The sequence below is a fragment of the Plecotus auritus genome (assembly GCF_963455305.1).
Source record: "Plecotus auritus genome assembly, chromosome: 2".
In the NCBI taxonomy this organism is placed as follows: domain Eukaryota; kingdom Metazoa; phylum Chordata; class Mammalia; order Chiroptera; family Vespertilionidae; genus Plecotus; species Plecotus auritus.
In genome coordinates this window covers 22032872-22045052 of record NC_137771.1, presented here as the reverse complement: position 1 = coordinate 22045052, position 12181 = coordinate 22032872, and the positions used below count along the sequence as shown (strand labels likewise).

The window sequence follows — 12181 nt, the reverse complement described above, 5'->3', positions numbered from 1 at the left end:
CCAAGCCACTCCCAGACCTTCTCAATGTGATATATCCCCAGGACATCAGTAATGACATCCTCATCCCTCCTGACAGCAAACACAGCCAGGATCCCTGTCCCTCAGCTCTCCCAGGCTCACACGCATGCCTCCAGGGTGCAGTGCATCAAAGGGAACCGCATTTACCTGATGTAGTTAGTTGGCTGATGTAGTTAGTTGGTGTGGGTTCCCTGGAGCTGACAATTAGATGCACAGGGAAGAGCCCTGATAATTTGTTGAGTTTATTGAGTTGCTGCTGGGGAAGAAGAAACATTTGCTCACATTTATTACCAAACTCCACTGGTGCTGTATTGGGAATATGTCAACATGAGAAGAGTCCCCCCAAAAGATACAAGCAGCTGCCACGTGAATGAGGAGCACAGCGAGGGCTAAGGGACCAAGGGATTGGGACCAAGGGATGTCTTCATGGGAAACCCACATGAAACCCAGCATGGCCTTCGAGGCCCTGCCTGCTGCCTCCAGGCTCACCTGCTCACCTGACCCCTGCTTTGCCCTGTATATGCCTTCTGCTTCCACCAGCAAGATCACATTCATGTGTTCATTCATTCAAGGGTTCCTCCTTCTAGTGAGTGATATTTACTGTGCCCTTTCTTTGTATCATGCACTCTGCAAGGTACTAAGGAAAGAAATGAACAAGAAAGAAACAGCTCCTATCTTCAGGGAATTCACAATTTGGTGGGTGAGGCAGACCCCTGAATGACGCTGGTAAGCCAAGCACTATGGTAGGGAAAGGGCAAGGAGTCCAGAGGTACATGGAAGAAGCCAACTTCTTGGAGCCATTGGCTGTAAGGTGACTCTTGAAGGATGAGCAGGAAATAGCTAGAAAAGGTGTGTGTGTGGATCAAAGTGGGCAGGGAGTATTTGGCAAGGAGGTGAGTTCTTAATCATTGGAGGTATTGAAAACAGATCTCTACCGACCCTTTGTCAAGAATGCTGTATTTGGGATTCATACATAGCTGGGCATTAGACCTAGGAGACTTCTAAAGCCTTCTCAAATACGATTTTAAGGCTAGCTGGTTTCCTCTCTCCTGATCACAAATTAGAAAAAGTGTCCCACTATTGAAAGCAAGAGAATGCTGTTTGTTCCTTCCTTCCTTCATTCATTCATTCATTCATTCATTCAAAGGCATGTGTATGCTTAACCATCTCCACCAAAGTAGCTGCCTAGAGTAACTGGCCCTCCCATGGGTCTTGATAGATCTTCCTGACCCGTGCCTGTGGTGCTGTCAGCCCAGCTGCCTGCAGGCCGTCTCCCACCCCCACTGCCAATGCCTGTGCACTCCCTGCTCCCACCAGCTGAGTCTTGCTCTTTCTGAGAATCAGATGGGTTTGTTGCCAACTTTCTCGTGCCAGTCATACTTGTTATTGTAATTATGTGATTTAAATTAAACATCACATAAACTGATGAAATATGAGTGTGAAAGGAAATATAGTGGCATCTATGGAAACTAAATTAAATGCTTTGGAATGGCTCCATGAAGGGAAAGCTCTGGAAAGAATTGCTTCCTAAACATTAGGTGTGTGTGAGCGAGGCAGCTGTACCCACTGAGTCAGTTCCACTGGGACAGAGACCAGGTCTGTCTTGTTCACCACCACGTCCCCAGTGCCTGGCACAATGCCTGGCACATCATAGGTGCTCAATAAATTTTTGACTGGACGAGCTGTAGCGAAATTGGAAATGATAAGTGCTTCATTATGGGAGTAGTTTATGCAAGATGGACAAGGCAGAGAATGAACCCATAGTTAAAGGAAAGGCCTTGGTCCTGCATTAAATGGAATGTACAAGTAAATGTACGTTCAAGTATCTTATATCATAAGGACATGTTTAAGCTATGTATGCATTCTTTTATTATTCACTACTTAGAAAAATAATTTTTTTTACCAACCAACTATATCAGCAGAAAGGCCTCTATGGTAAGTGTCAATAAAATCTTTCTATAAAGGGCAAGATAAATATTTTGGCTTTGTAGGTTATAGTTTTTGTCACAACTACTCAACTCTGCCATTGTAGCATGAAAGCAGACAGTATGTAAATGGATGAGTGTGGTTGTGATCCAATAAAACTTTATTTACAAACAACCAGCACGCTGTAGTTGGCCAACTCCTGTTCTGTGGAAGTGATTTGTTCGGTGTGTCAGGAACTGTGTTGTGTTGGTGAATATACCAAGAAAAAGAAGATCTGTCCCTGCTCTTAGGGAGTTTACCTTCTAGACGGAGAGATGGGCAAGTCGAAAGATGATCTTGATTTGATGCACCCAGTACAATGGCAGGGGCATGTGCATGGTGTAAAGGGGACACCGGCGGGAACTGCCCCTCTGGTGGGGGCAGGGGAAGGGAGAGGTGGAGAAAAGGAGACGCTTCGTTACGTTCATGGGATGAGTGATTTTTTTTTTCCCCAGGTAGTCAGGTGGGACAACAGGAAGGGCATTCCAGGTATACAGAGAATAGCATATGCAAAGGCATGGAGACATGAAAGTAGCTAGAGTCAAAGAGGGTGTCATTGGAGAGGGAAGGCATGACAAAGTTTGAACTTAATCCTGGAGCCAGTGAGTCTTCATCAGGACATTTCTAGAAGGATTTTCGGCTGCATCCTTGTGTCCTTTCCACCCCCCAGGGAGGTGCGCAGGTGGGAAGGAAAGAGCGCTTGAGAGTGGGGATAGGGTGGTGAATACTTGCTGTATTTCATATTCTTCCCAGCCAGCCTTGAAGATGGAGGGCTGGTTTATGGTTGGCCCTGGGACACAGAGATGCTTCAGCTCTGAATCAGATCCAAGCAGTGCACATAAATTAATTAAGACATAAAGCCCACGGGGGTGTTCTAGGACAGCGGTCACCAACTGGTGGTCCGCGGACCACTGGTGGTCCGTGAGGTCCGAAAGGTTGGCGACCGCTGTTCTAGGAGCACAGAAGCCAAACGCTATATTGACTGAGATTGGAGGCTGCAGAGAGAACAGGACATGGCAGTTAAATCCTGTAGGTTACAGGCCTAGCAGGGACTCCCCATACCTAGGGAACCACAGTGAGAGTAGCACCCAGTGGCAAATACAGTGCCTTGTGTACAGTATGCTTGGTGAATATGTGAATGAACAGATGTTCTCCTGAGAAAGTCAGTTTTCAGGAATGATGAGATTTACACCAAGATCTCCTAACACTGCTCCCCCTCGGTCCCTTGCAGAGTCACTGTCATCTTGTGAAGGTGGCTCTCAGCACCCCAACATCCTGACTGTAGGGGAAGCTTCTTAAGAAGAAATGCTTCCCACGATGTCTGCTCTGAGCTCTCCTATTACCAAGGGAAGAGCTTGGAGCTTTCTGCAGAGGAACTCAAAGCCACTTTCCCATAATCAGCTACATGCATTAAAGGGAGTGATTTTTTTTTTAATTCTCCCAAGCCAGATTCCATTAATGAAGCCCCGTTTAATGGAAGTCAATTTACCAAAAAGGAAAAAAAATGGAGTGTAATTGCTTAAATACATTTTATGTTGTACCGCAATAGCAATTTCCTGGGTGAACTTGGAATTCCCCAGGCCCCCCATAGTGAAATTAATGTGGACAGAAAGGTTTGAAAGGGAGAATCTCTCTTTGTGTTTCTCTCCTTTAATTATGATTCTAAGGGTGAGCAAAATTAAAGAGGATGCTGGAGGGAGGGGAACAACAGGAACAGAATGGAATTCAGCCTAAAGTATTCCACTGCCTTCCTTCATGTCTGCATGTTATGTCTGAGTACATAAGCTCTGAGTGTGATGGCCTGGGTTTGAATCCCACCTCTGCCAGTTAGTAACTGTGTGATCTTGAGCAACTTGCCTAACTTCTCTGTGCAGCCAGGTGGTACAGTGGGAAATGGCATATAAAGCATGTGCAAAAGCAGAAAAGCACAAAAAAACAGTCTGTGTTTCAGTTCACATAAAGTCTTCTATTTGGCTGGAGAATGTGTTTGTGTGTGTGTGTGTGTGTGTGTGTGTGTACGTACGTACGTACGTACTCAGGGAGGGCAGGCAGGTGGGAGTCATACCAGGAAGGCTTTACTAAAAAAGTGACATTTGATCAAAGGCTCGAAGGAAGTGAGGGAGTGAGCCAGGTGGAGGTCTGAGAGAAGAGCCAGGTAGCAGACAGAGGGAATGACAAGTGCAAAGGCCCTGAGGTAGGAATCAGGCCTGACCAGTTTTGAAGAGCAAGGAGATCATGTGGCTGGTCATAAAGAATAAATGGATGAGGAGAGGGGGAGACAGGAGAGGGAAGGCACATGTCTTTTTTAAGGCCTCCTGGCCATAGTGAGGTATTTTACTCTGAGGATTGGAAACTCAGAGTAAAATTTTAGTTTGTTTTTACTTAGCTCTGTTAATGTACATAACTAAAATTACCCATTTTCATTGTACAGTTCTCAGAGATTTGTCAAATGTGTGCATCCCATAAATTGCTGATTCGATCTTCTGCTTCATTTAGTCTGCTGTTGATTCCTCCTAGTGTATTCTTCATTTCTGAATGGTTCTTTTTTATGGTTTCTATGTCCTTTTTCATGCTTATTATGTCTTTGTTTAAGTTCTCACTGAAATCATCTATTCTTCCCCTAAGCTCTTTGAGCATCCTCATAACCATTGTTATAAACTCTGCCTCTAGTATCTTGGTTGCTTCCATTTCATTTAATTCTTTTTGGGGAGATTTCTCTTGTTCTTTTATTTGGGGCATATTTCTTTGTCTCCCCATTTTGTCTCTGTGTATTAGGTAGATCTGCTATGACTCCCAAACTTGTTATAATGGCTTTATGATGTAGGTGTCTTGTTGGGTTCAGAAGCACAACTTTCAGATCACCTGAGCTTGGTGCTCCAGGAATGTTTCTTGTGGGTAATGTGCACCCTCCTGTTATAGTTAAGTCTAGAATGTTGTTGGCCCTTTTGTGGGTGGAGTTTACCCTCAGGCTGGCTGACTATAAGGATAAACCTTGATCACCCGTGTATGAGTCTCTGTGCAGGGCTGCCCCAAATTGGAATTGTTTCCATCAGGGTCTGGTGCTTGCCACGATCCCCCTGGGGTGTGCTGCTTGTGTGGCTAGTTGGGTCAAGCTCTGGTGCAGTCTGAAGGCCACCACTGGTTGTATTGGTTCTGGGTCCACTTGGGCAGGGTTCTGGTACAGGTTGCTGTCAAAAATCATGTGTAACCAGCCTTGGGCTACCTGTCTAGAACTACCACACTATTCACTGTTTGTGGCTGCATCTGCTGGGCCTGGGTGTGCATGGGTGGGGCCAAGCTGTGTACAAGGGTCAGTTTCCTCCAGCTTATAGCTGGGGGCAGATCGGAGGGTACCTGGTCTTCCTGGAGTCTGCTGAAGAAACACTGTAGAGTGGGCCCAGGCTTGCCGTGTTCACAGGAAGGGGGCAAACACTTACTGAGTTTCCTCTAAAAGCTTCTCCAGAAAAAGAACACACCAAAGATCCCCGCTGGGTGCAACCAGCGTACCCTCTGCAGGACTCAAGCACTCAGACTGGTGTCGCTAGTAGTTGGGGGACCTGGTAGTGCACTCTCCAGGCAGGTACTGGAACAATAGGAGTGCTTGGCCTGGGAAGATGTCTGGCCTTTAGCAGACTCTCTTCTCTCTAGGCAGACTGAATCCCTGCTGGTTTTCAACACCAGATGCACTGTGGGCTCCTCCCTGGGCTCCTCCATCTCTGCTACTCTGAGGTGGGAATCCCTGCATGGGGTTGAACCCCCATTCTCGTGGTAGGAGGGAGTTTTGCAGCTGAGATAATCCTCTGGTTTCTCAGCCTCTCCACCTGTTTGTGTGGGGTGGGGGGGGGGGGGGAGGCAGCCTTTTCTGCATCTCCACCCTCTTACCAGCCTCTGTGTGGCTTCTTCTGTAAATCCTTGGTTATAGTACTTCAGTTCAGCTAGCCTTCAGTTGGCTATTCAGGTTGATTGCTTTATAATTTAGCCATAAATCTGGTTTGGCACCGGTTGGGAGGAGGTGAGGGTAGCTTCCACCTTCTCTGCAGCCACCTTGGCATGTGTACATCGCACATAACTGCCACCTTGTTCAGGATAGAGAACATTTCCACCGCCCAGAAGGTCCCTTGTACTCTTTCCCAGGCAATGCCACCTGTAACACCCCAGCTCTGGCCACCAGTCTGCTTTATCTCACTGTAGATTGGTCTTTCCCAGAGTTGGATGTAAATGGAATTGCACAGCACATACTCTTTTGTCACTCAGCATACTGCTCTTGAGAGTCATCCCTGTTGTTTCACGCGTCAGTACTTTTTACTGGAGAGTTTTGAATAAAGCATGACACCATCTCCACAGCAGAGTTTGTTGTTAATCCTCACCCGAGGATATTTTTCCCATTGATTTTTAGAGAGAGTGGGAGGGAGAGAGGGAAAGAAGGAGGGAGGGAGGGTGGGAGGGAGGGAGGGAAAGACAGAGAACATCAAAGAGAAACACATTGATTGGCTGCCTCTCACACATGCCCCAACTGGGGCCAGGGATACAACCTGAAATCCAGGTACATGCCCTTGAGCAAGAATCAAACCTGGGACCCTTTGGTGTGTGGGCTGATGGTCTAATCCCTGAGTAACACCAGCCAGGATACACACACCCAAACTCCGCCCCCCTCCTCCCACTTCTTTGATAGATGCCAAGAAAACTCTCAAATATGCAACATTTACATCCAAGGAGGTAGGAGCAGTTTAGGACCCTCAAGGTTAAGCCTTGAGAATTAACAACAGGATTCATAAGGTGGGAGGTGACCCTTCGGGCTTTGCCAGGCTGTACAGTTAGGGGTTAAAGCAGATCGTGGGGCTGGCTTCTGGTTACAGTCTTGATCATTGCTCCCACCCTGCTCTTGGGACCCCAGTACCACCCCCCACCTCATTCCATTTTGCAATAGACAGCTTTTGGTTTTGAATTATTCAGGTAATCTCCCCCTCTTTTTACTTCCTTTATGTAAATAGCCTCTAAGCTTTGCCATTGAGATAGAATTGAATTTGGCCTGGGGAAAAAAAAACAAACAACCCACAATACTGTTTGTGGCTCCTTAGAAAACTTAAATGACTCAGCCTGTAATAAAGTACTTTAAATGGGATCTGGTGAAATACAGTAATTGGTTTCTATAATAGCTCTTACCATAACAATATGGGTTATATTCCTGGAGTTTAGTGTATGTCAGCATTTTCATTATAGTAAAAACTCAGTGATGCAGGGTGTTGAGCTCTTTGGTTAGTTCTTTTGTTTAGTACCTATTAATGGAGACCTACCATGCTGGATCTCTTCTGTTTGCTCCTCCAGATCCTCTCCCCTCCCTTATGCTTCCTGTCCCATGCCTAGGAAGACTTAGCTATCAGTATGCTCCCTTGCCCTCTGGCTTCCAGTTGGGCAAGATCAACAGAAGCATCAGCAGGAGATAGGAGGAAGGGAGGGAGGAGAGTGAGTTCCAGGTACTCATTCCTTGCTCCCTTCTGGTGTGATTTGCACAAACTGGCTGCAGTCTGGACTGCAGATGTGGGTCCATGCCGCTCTCTCCTTCGGGGATAACCATTTGCTCTGGAAAGTGGTTTCCCCTTTGTGAAGAATCCATTAAACTCCTGGGATTATTCTCATATGACCATGCCAGCTATTTTCTGCTGGAATCCTGACACACCTGCTTTGTACCAACCATTCTGTTAGGTGCTTGGTACAAAGAGGAAGAATAAAAATGATGTGGAAGAAAATAGCAGCCCCACTTACCAAGAGCTCTCTATTTGCCAGGGACCATGCTAAGGTCTTTCTGTGTATTATCTGTTTAATCCTTGGAAGCTCTTGCGGAGGGGTTATTATTATCCTCATTTTATAGAGAACATCACAGAGAGCTTAAGTAACTTTTATAAGATCACACAGCTGATCCCTCCAGAGCCCACCCCTCTTTGCCACAAAGCTACACTGCCATCTTTGAGGAGTTATCTGAGGGAGACACACACCTAAAATGAATTATAATTTGAATAAAATACTGTGGCATCACAGAGGAGGGGCAAGGAAAAGTATATTGACTGAGCTAATACGTGTCAGGTACTGGGCTAGGTTCTTTACCCACAAGGTCTCTCATTTATTCCCATAAACTCTTAGGGGGCTGGTGTTATTCTCATTCTCAGAAAGGTTAAGTATCTAGTCAGGTTACATTGGTAGTTAGTGGTGAAACCTGGATTTGAACCAAAATCTGTGTGGCATCGAAGGCAAGGAGAAGAGGAAAGGCTCTCCTGGGGCTGTGATATCTGAGAGCTTCCCAGAGTTGTCAGTGACGTGTGGTGCAGGGGTGAGGGTGGCAGGAGAGTATGTCCCCGGCAGAAAGGCAGAGACTAGAACAGGAGACACATGGAGCGCTTAGGTGATGGAGGCAGTTTCTGGGGAGTGGGAGCAGACGGAGTGAGGGTGACGGTGCCCAAGGAGAAGCGTGAGGAGGCGCGTGCCTGATTTGTACGCAGGAGGAACAGAGGGAGACGCTGGGCACCTGGCCAGCTTGGAGGCTGTCAGAGGAGAGAAGATGAAGGGGCGGATATCTGGGGTGCAGGGGAGTCAGCAGAGCAAGGAGGGGTACCAAAAGAACTTAGGCTGAGTGTAGTAGAGAGAGCCAGCATGGAGCAGAGGTTGGTCCAAGCAGAGGACTGGGGGGAAGGTTTGGAAGGCCAGTCTTATGTAGACACTGCGGAGCCACGGAAGGTTCTTGTGCTCTGAGTAATTCTACAAGGAAAGATCTGATTGAGCTGGAAGTTGGTTCAGGACGGCAGTTGGTCAAGGGGCCGGGGCAGTGACCGGTGACAGTGGGGGATATCCTGGTGTCCCGCCCACTGAACTGGACTGGCTAGAACCCTGAGGAGGCTAACCTAAGCGGGGAAGGGCAAGCCAGCAGGGACAGGGAGAAGAGCCAGAGAAGACCCAGGGCCTAGTTAGTGACCCCAAAATGGGCTCTCACACCTGTGAAGGGCCACACTGTCTATAGTGGTGGCCCCAGCCCTTTGCAGGTCCCAGAGGGCTTGCCAGGGGGAGCTGAACCTCTACCCGGGAATGGGCACTAGCCACTGCTGGGCAGGGGGACGCTGGTTCTCTGCATGGGCTGACCTTGCACTGGGGGGTCTGGGTCTCTCCTGGGGTGATGTGGACATTTGCAGGGGGTACTGTGCTGGGGGAGCTTCACTTCTCTCCTGGAGGGCAGGCTAGAGCTCTGCTGGGGAGCTGGATCTCTGCTCCAGAACTGAAGGACCCGCCCCCTTCTCGGACATCTCAGGGAAACTGGGCAGTGAGAAGGCCCTGGAGGAGCCTCCTCCAGCAGCTCAGGTCCCAGCTACTGGAGGCAGCCAGGCTAGCACAGCCCTCCCTTCTTGCTCCAGACTTGGGCAGAGGCCCCAGCAGGCCTGGGAAGTGGGGAGACTCCTGGATGCCCATTCCCCTGTCCCAACCAGCTGTGGTCCCTGAGCCTGCCACCTTCCTGTCCCCACAGGTTCACCGGAGCCAGCCTCCCAGCCCCTGTCATCAGCAGCAAGAACTGGCTGCGGCTGCACTTCACCTCCGACGGCAACCACCGGCAGCGCGGCTTCAGCGCCCAGTACCAAGGTAGGCAGGCCGGGGCGGCCACCCTTCCTTGGTGGGCAGCAGACGTGATACCTAGGGCAAGCTCATCCTGTCCCAAACTGGGTCTGGTGTGTAATGTGGCTTCAGGGCATATTCACCTCTGTTCTTTTTTTTTTTTTTTTTTTCAATCCTCACCCGAGAATATGCTTATTGATTTTAGTGAGAGAGGGTAAGGGGGAGGGTGGGCGGGGGGAGAAAGAAAAACATGGATGTGCGAGAGAACACCGGTTGTCTCCTATACATGCCCAACCAAGAATCAAACCTTTCCGTATATAGGATGACACTCCAACCACCTGAGCCACCGGGCCAGGGCTGAGGTCCTATTCTTATTGGCAGACACAGAGATCTGCTTAACTGCATCTCTACATATGCCTCTGCGGTCTGTGGCCCAAGGGAGTGACATTTCTCAAATGTGTAGGCCAGGCTGCCCCGCTGCAGGGCAGGCTACTCATAACACTCAATATTGTGCTGGACACTTGATCAGCATCATCATATTTAATCCTCGTCATTGCCCTGGGAGCAATGATGAGGATTGAATGTCACCATTCCCATTTTATGGACAAGGAAACGGAGCACAGAGAAATTAAGCTAGTTTCCCAAGGCCATCTGAACTGCCTTTTAAATCTAGAGTTCGCCCTCTTAGCCTATCCCAGTGTAAAGTGGGAGAACAGCCACATTTCAGCCCTCTCTCGTTTAATGTAGAGCACAATGCATTTCAAATGTAGGCAACATAACTTAGGGAGCACTGTCGCTTAGAGGCTCAAATCTCTGAAGAGGTGTCAGTGGCAAGAGATCAGACCAGGAATGGCAGGTGGAAACTGCAGGGAGCAGGTTTCTACTCCAATCATGGAGAATTCCTAACCCCAAGAGCCACCTATAGAGAGGAGTGGGTGAACCCCAAAGCAGGGAGCTCTCTAGGACCCAAGGAGATGCAAACTCCCAGGGACATATGGAAGGACATTCCTTTTCAACCTTGAGTTTATTCGCAATGCACACAATTTACAGAGCTAAACACCAGTGGTTTGCTACATAACTTGCTCATTAAGCCTTTAACTGTTACCAATTACAAATTGATGTTGGTTCTAATTGATTCCATAATGAACTTGGATTGTGCACCTATTAAGGATCCAGCCCTTAGGAGGCTCGGGGGAGTAAAAAGAGGAGTGGGCTTGCATTGTGAGTGAGGGAGGGAGTGAATGATGGAGTGAATGAGGGATTGAGGGAATCAGTGAGGAACTGAGTGAGTGAGGGACTGAGAGATAAGGGACTGAGGGACTGGGTGATGAGGTCTGAGTATGAGGGACTGAGGAATGGAGTGGGCACACAATGACCATGCCGGGGCCCGAGGGAAGAGTGAAAGTGAACTACAATCACTGCCCTGTGCTGCGGGGGAGCCATTGATTCCGAGTGGAGATCTGGACAGCTGTCCCTTCCAGCCCCACTTGAGCCACACAGCGCAGCACCCCGCCCACCCCAGAGGCAGCACTGGCAGAGTGGAGCCCCCTCCCGAGCCAGGCTTTCTGGCTGGAAACTGGGATAAAAGCAACACTGGAGGCAGAAGCATTCCCTTCAAAAGTGAACCTCTGATGAACGGCCTCATTGCCTCAGCCGTGGGTAGAAGGACATCTTTGAAATATTTACAAAATCAACAGGAAACTCCCGAGAGGCGTCCTGGGGACATTCTCCACGAATGAGGCTGGGTCTTTGCGGGAGTGAGGCACCTTTCTGGACCTTCCCATGGGTTTCCCAAAATAGACAAGCAGAGATGAATGTGGTCATTTCATTGGATTAAATAGGTGCTGGCTGTTTCTCATATTTCCATTTACTCAGGGTCCATCTGTCTTGGTCATCAGTTAAGGTTTGATGCCAGACAATCGGCAGTGAGAACCCAAACCAGAAGTCTAGGAGGTCAGGAGCACACGGAGGTTGCACGCCTGCTGTGCACCAGGCCCTGTGTTAGGCACTGTGTGTGCATTGCTCTTTTTGAGCTTCCCCACGATACGTATGTTTTTATTTTTATTTATTTTTATTTATTTTTATTTTTTTATTTTTTTACGGTCTTTTTTTTTTTAAGGTATTATATGTGTACATATCTTACCATTGCCCCCCCACCCCACTCCCATACATGCCCTCACCCCCAATGTTTTGCATCCGTTGGTTACTCTTATATACATGCATATAAGTCCTTCAGTTGATCTCTTATTTCCCCCACCTCTCCCTAACCTTACCGCTGTAATTTGACAGTCTGATGCTTTACTGCCTCTGTATGTTTTTAATTCCCATTTTTCAGCCGATAAAGCTGAGGCTCAGAGAGGTTATGTAACCAGCCCAACACACACACACACACACACACACACACACACACACACACACACACACACACACACACACGTCACAGCCTGTAAGTGGCAAAGCTGGACTTCGCAAGCCTGTGTAAGTTTTCTGCAAAATCATAAGACCTTCTCTTATGGCGCTTTGGGTGTCTTGCCTTTCTATTTGACTGGTAGCTTTTAAACTTTGTTTTGTTAATCTCACTCCACTGTAAAAAATAAAATAAAAT

General features: G+C 48.0%; 1 protein-coding gene across 4 annotated transcripts in view; it reads left to right on the top strand.

The window, feature by feature from the left end:
• The window catches only part of CSMD2 (CUB and Sushi multiple domains 2), a gene marked incomplete at its 5' end in the record, with an annotated part of 547039 nt that overhangs the window by 260917 nt on the left and 273941 nt on the right, over positions 1–12181 (top strand). For all 4 annotated transcript variants that reach the window (XM_080658115.1, XM_080658114.1, XM_080658113.1 and 1 more), the window contains one exon: positions 9491–9603. In XM_080658115.1, the coding sequence (XP_080514241.1) occupies positions 9491–9603 (113 nt within the window). The remainder of the gene's footprint in view (positions 1–9490; positions 9604–12181) is intronic.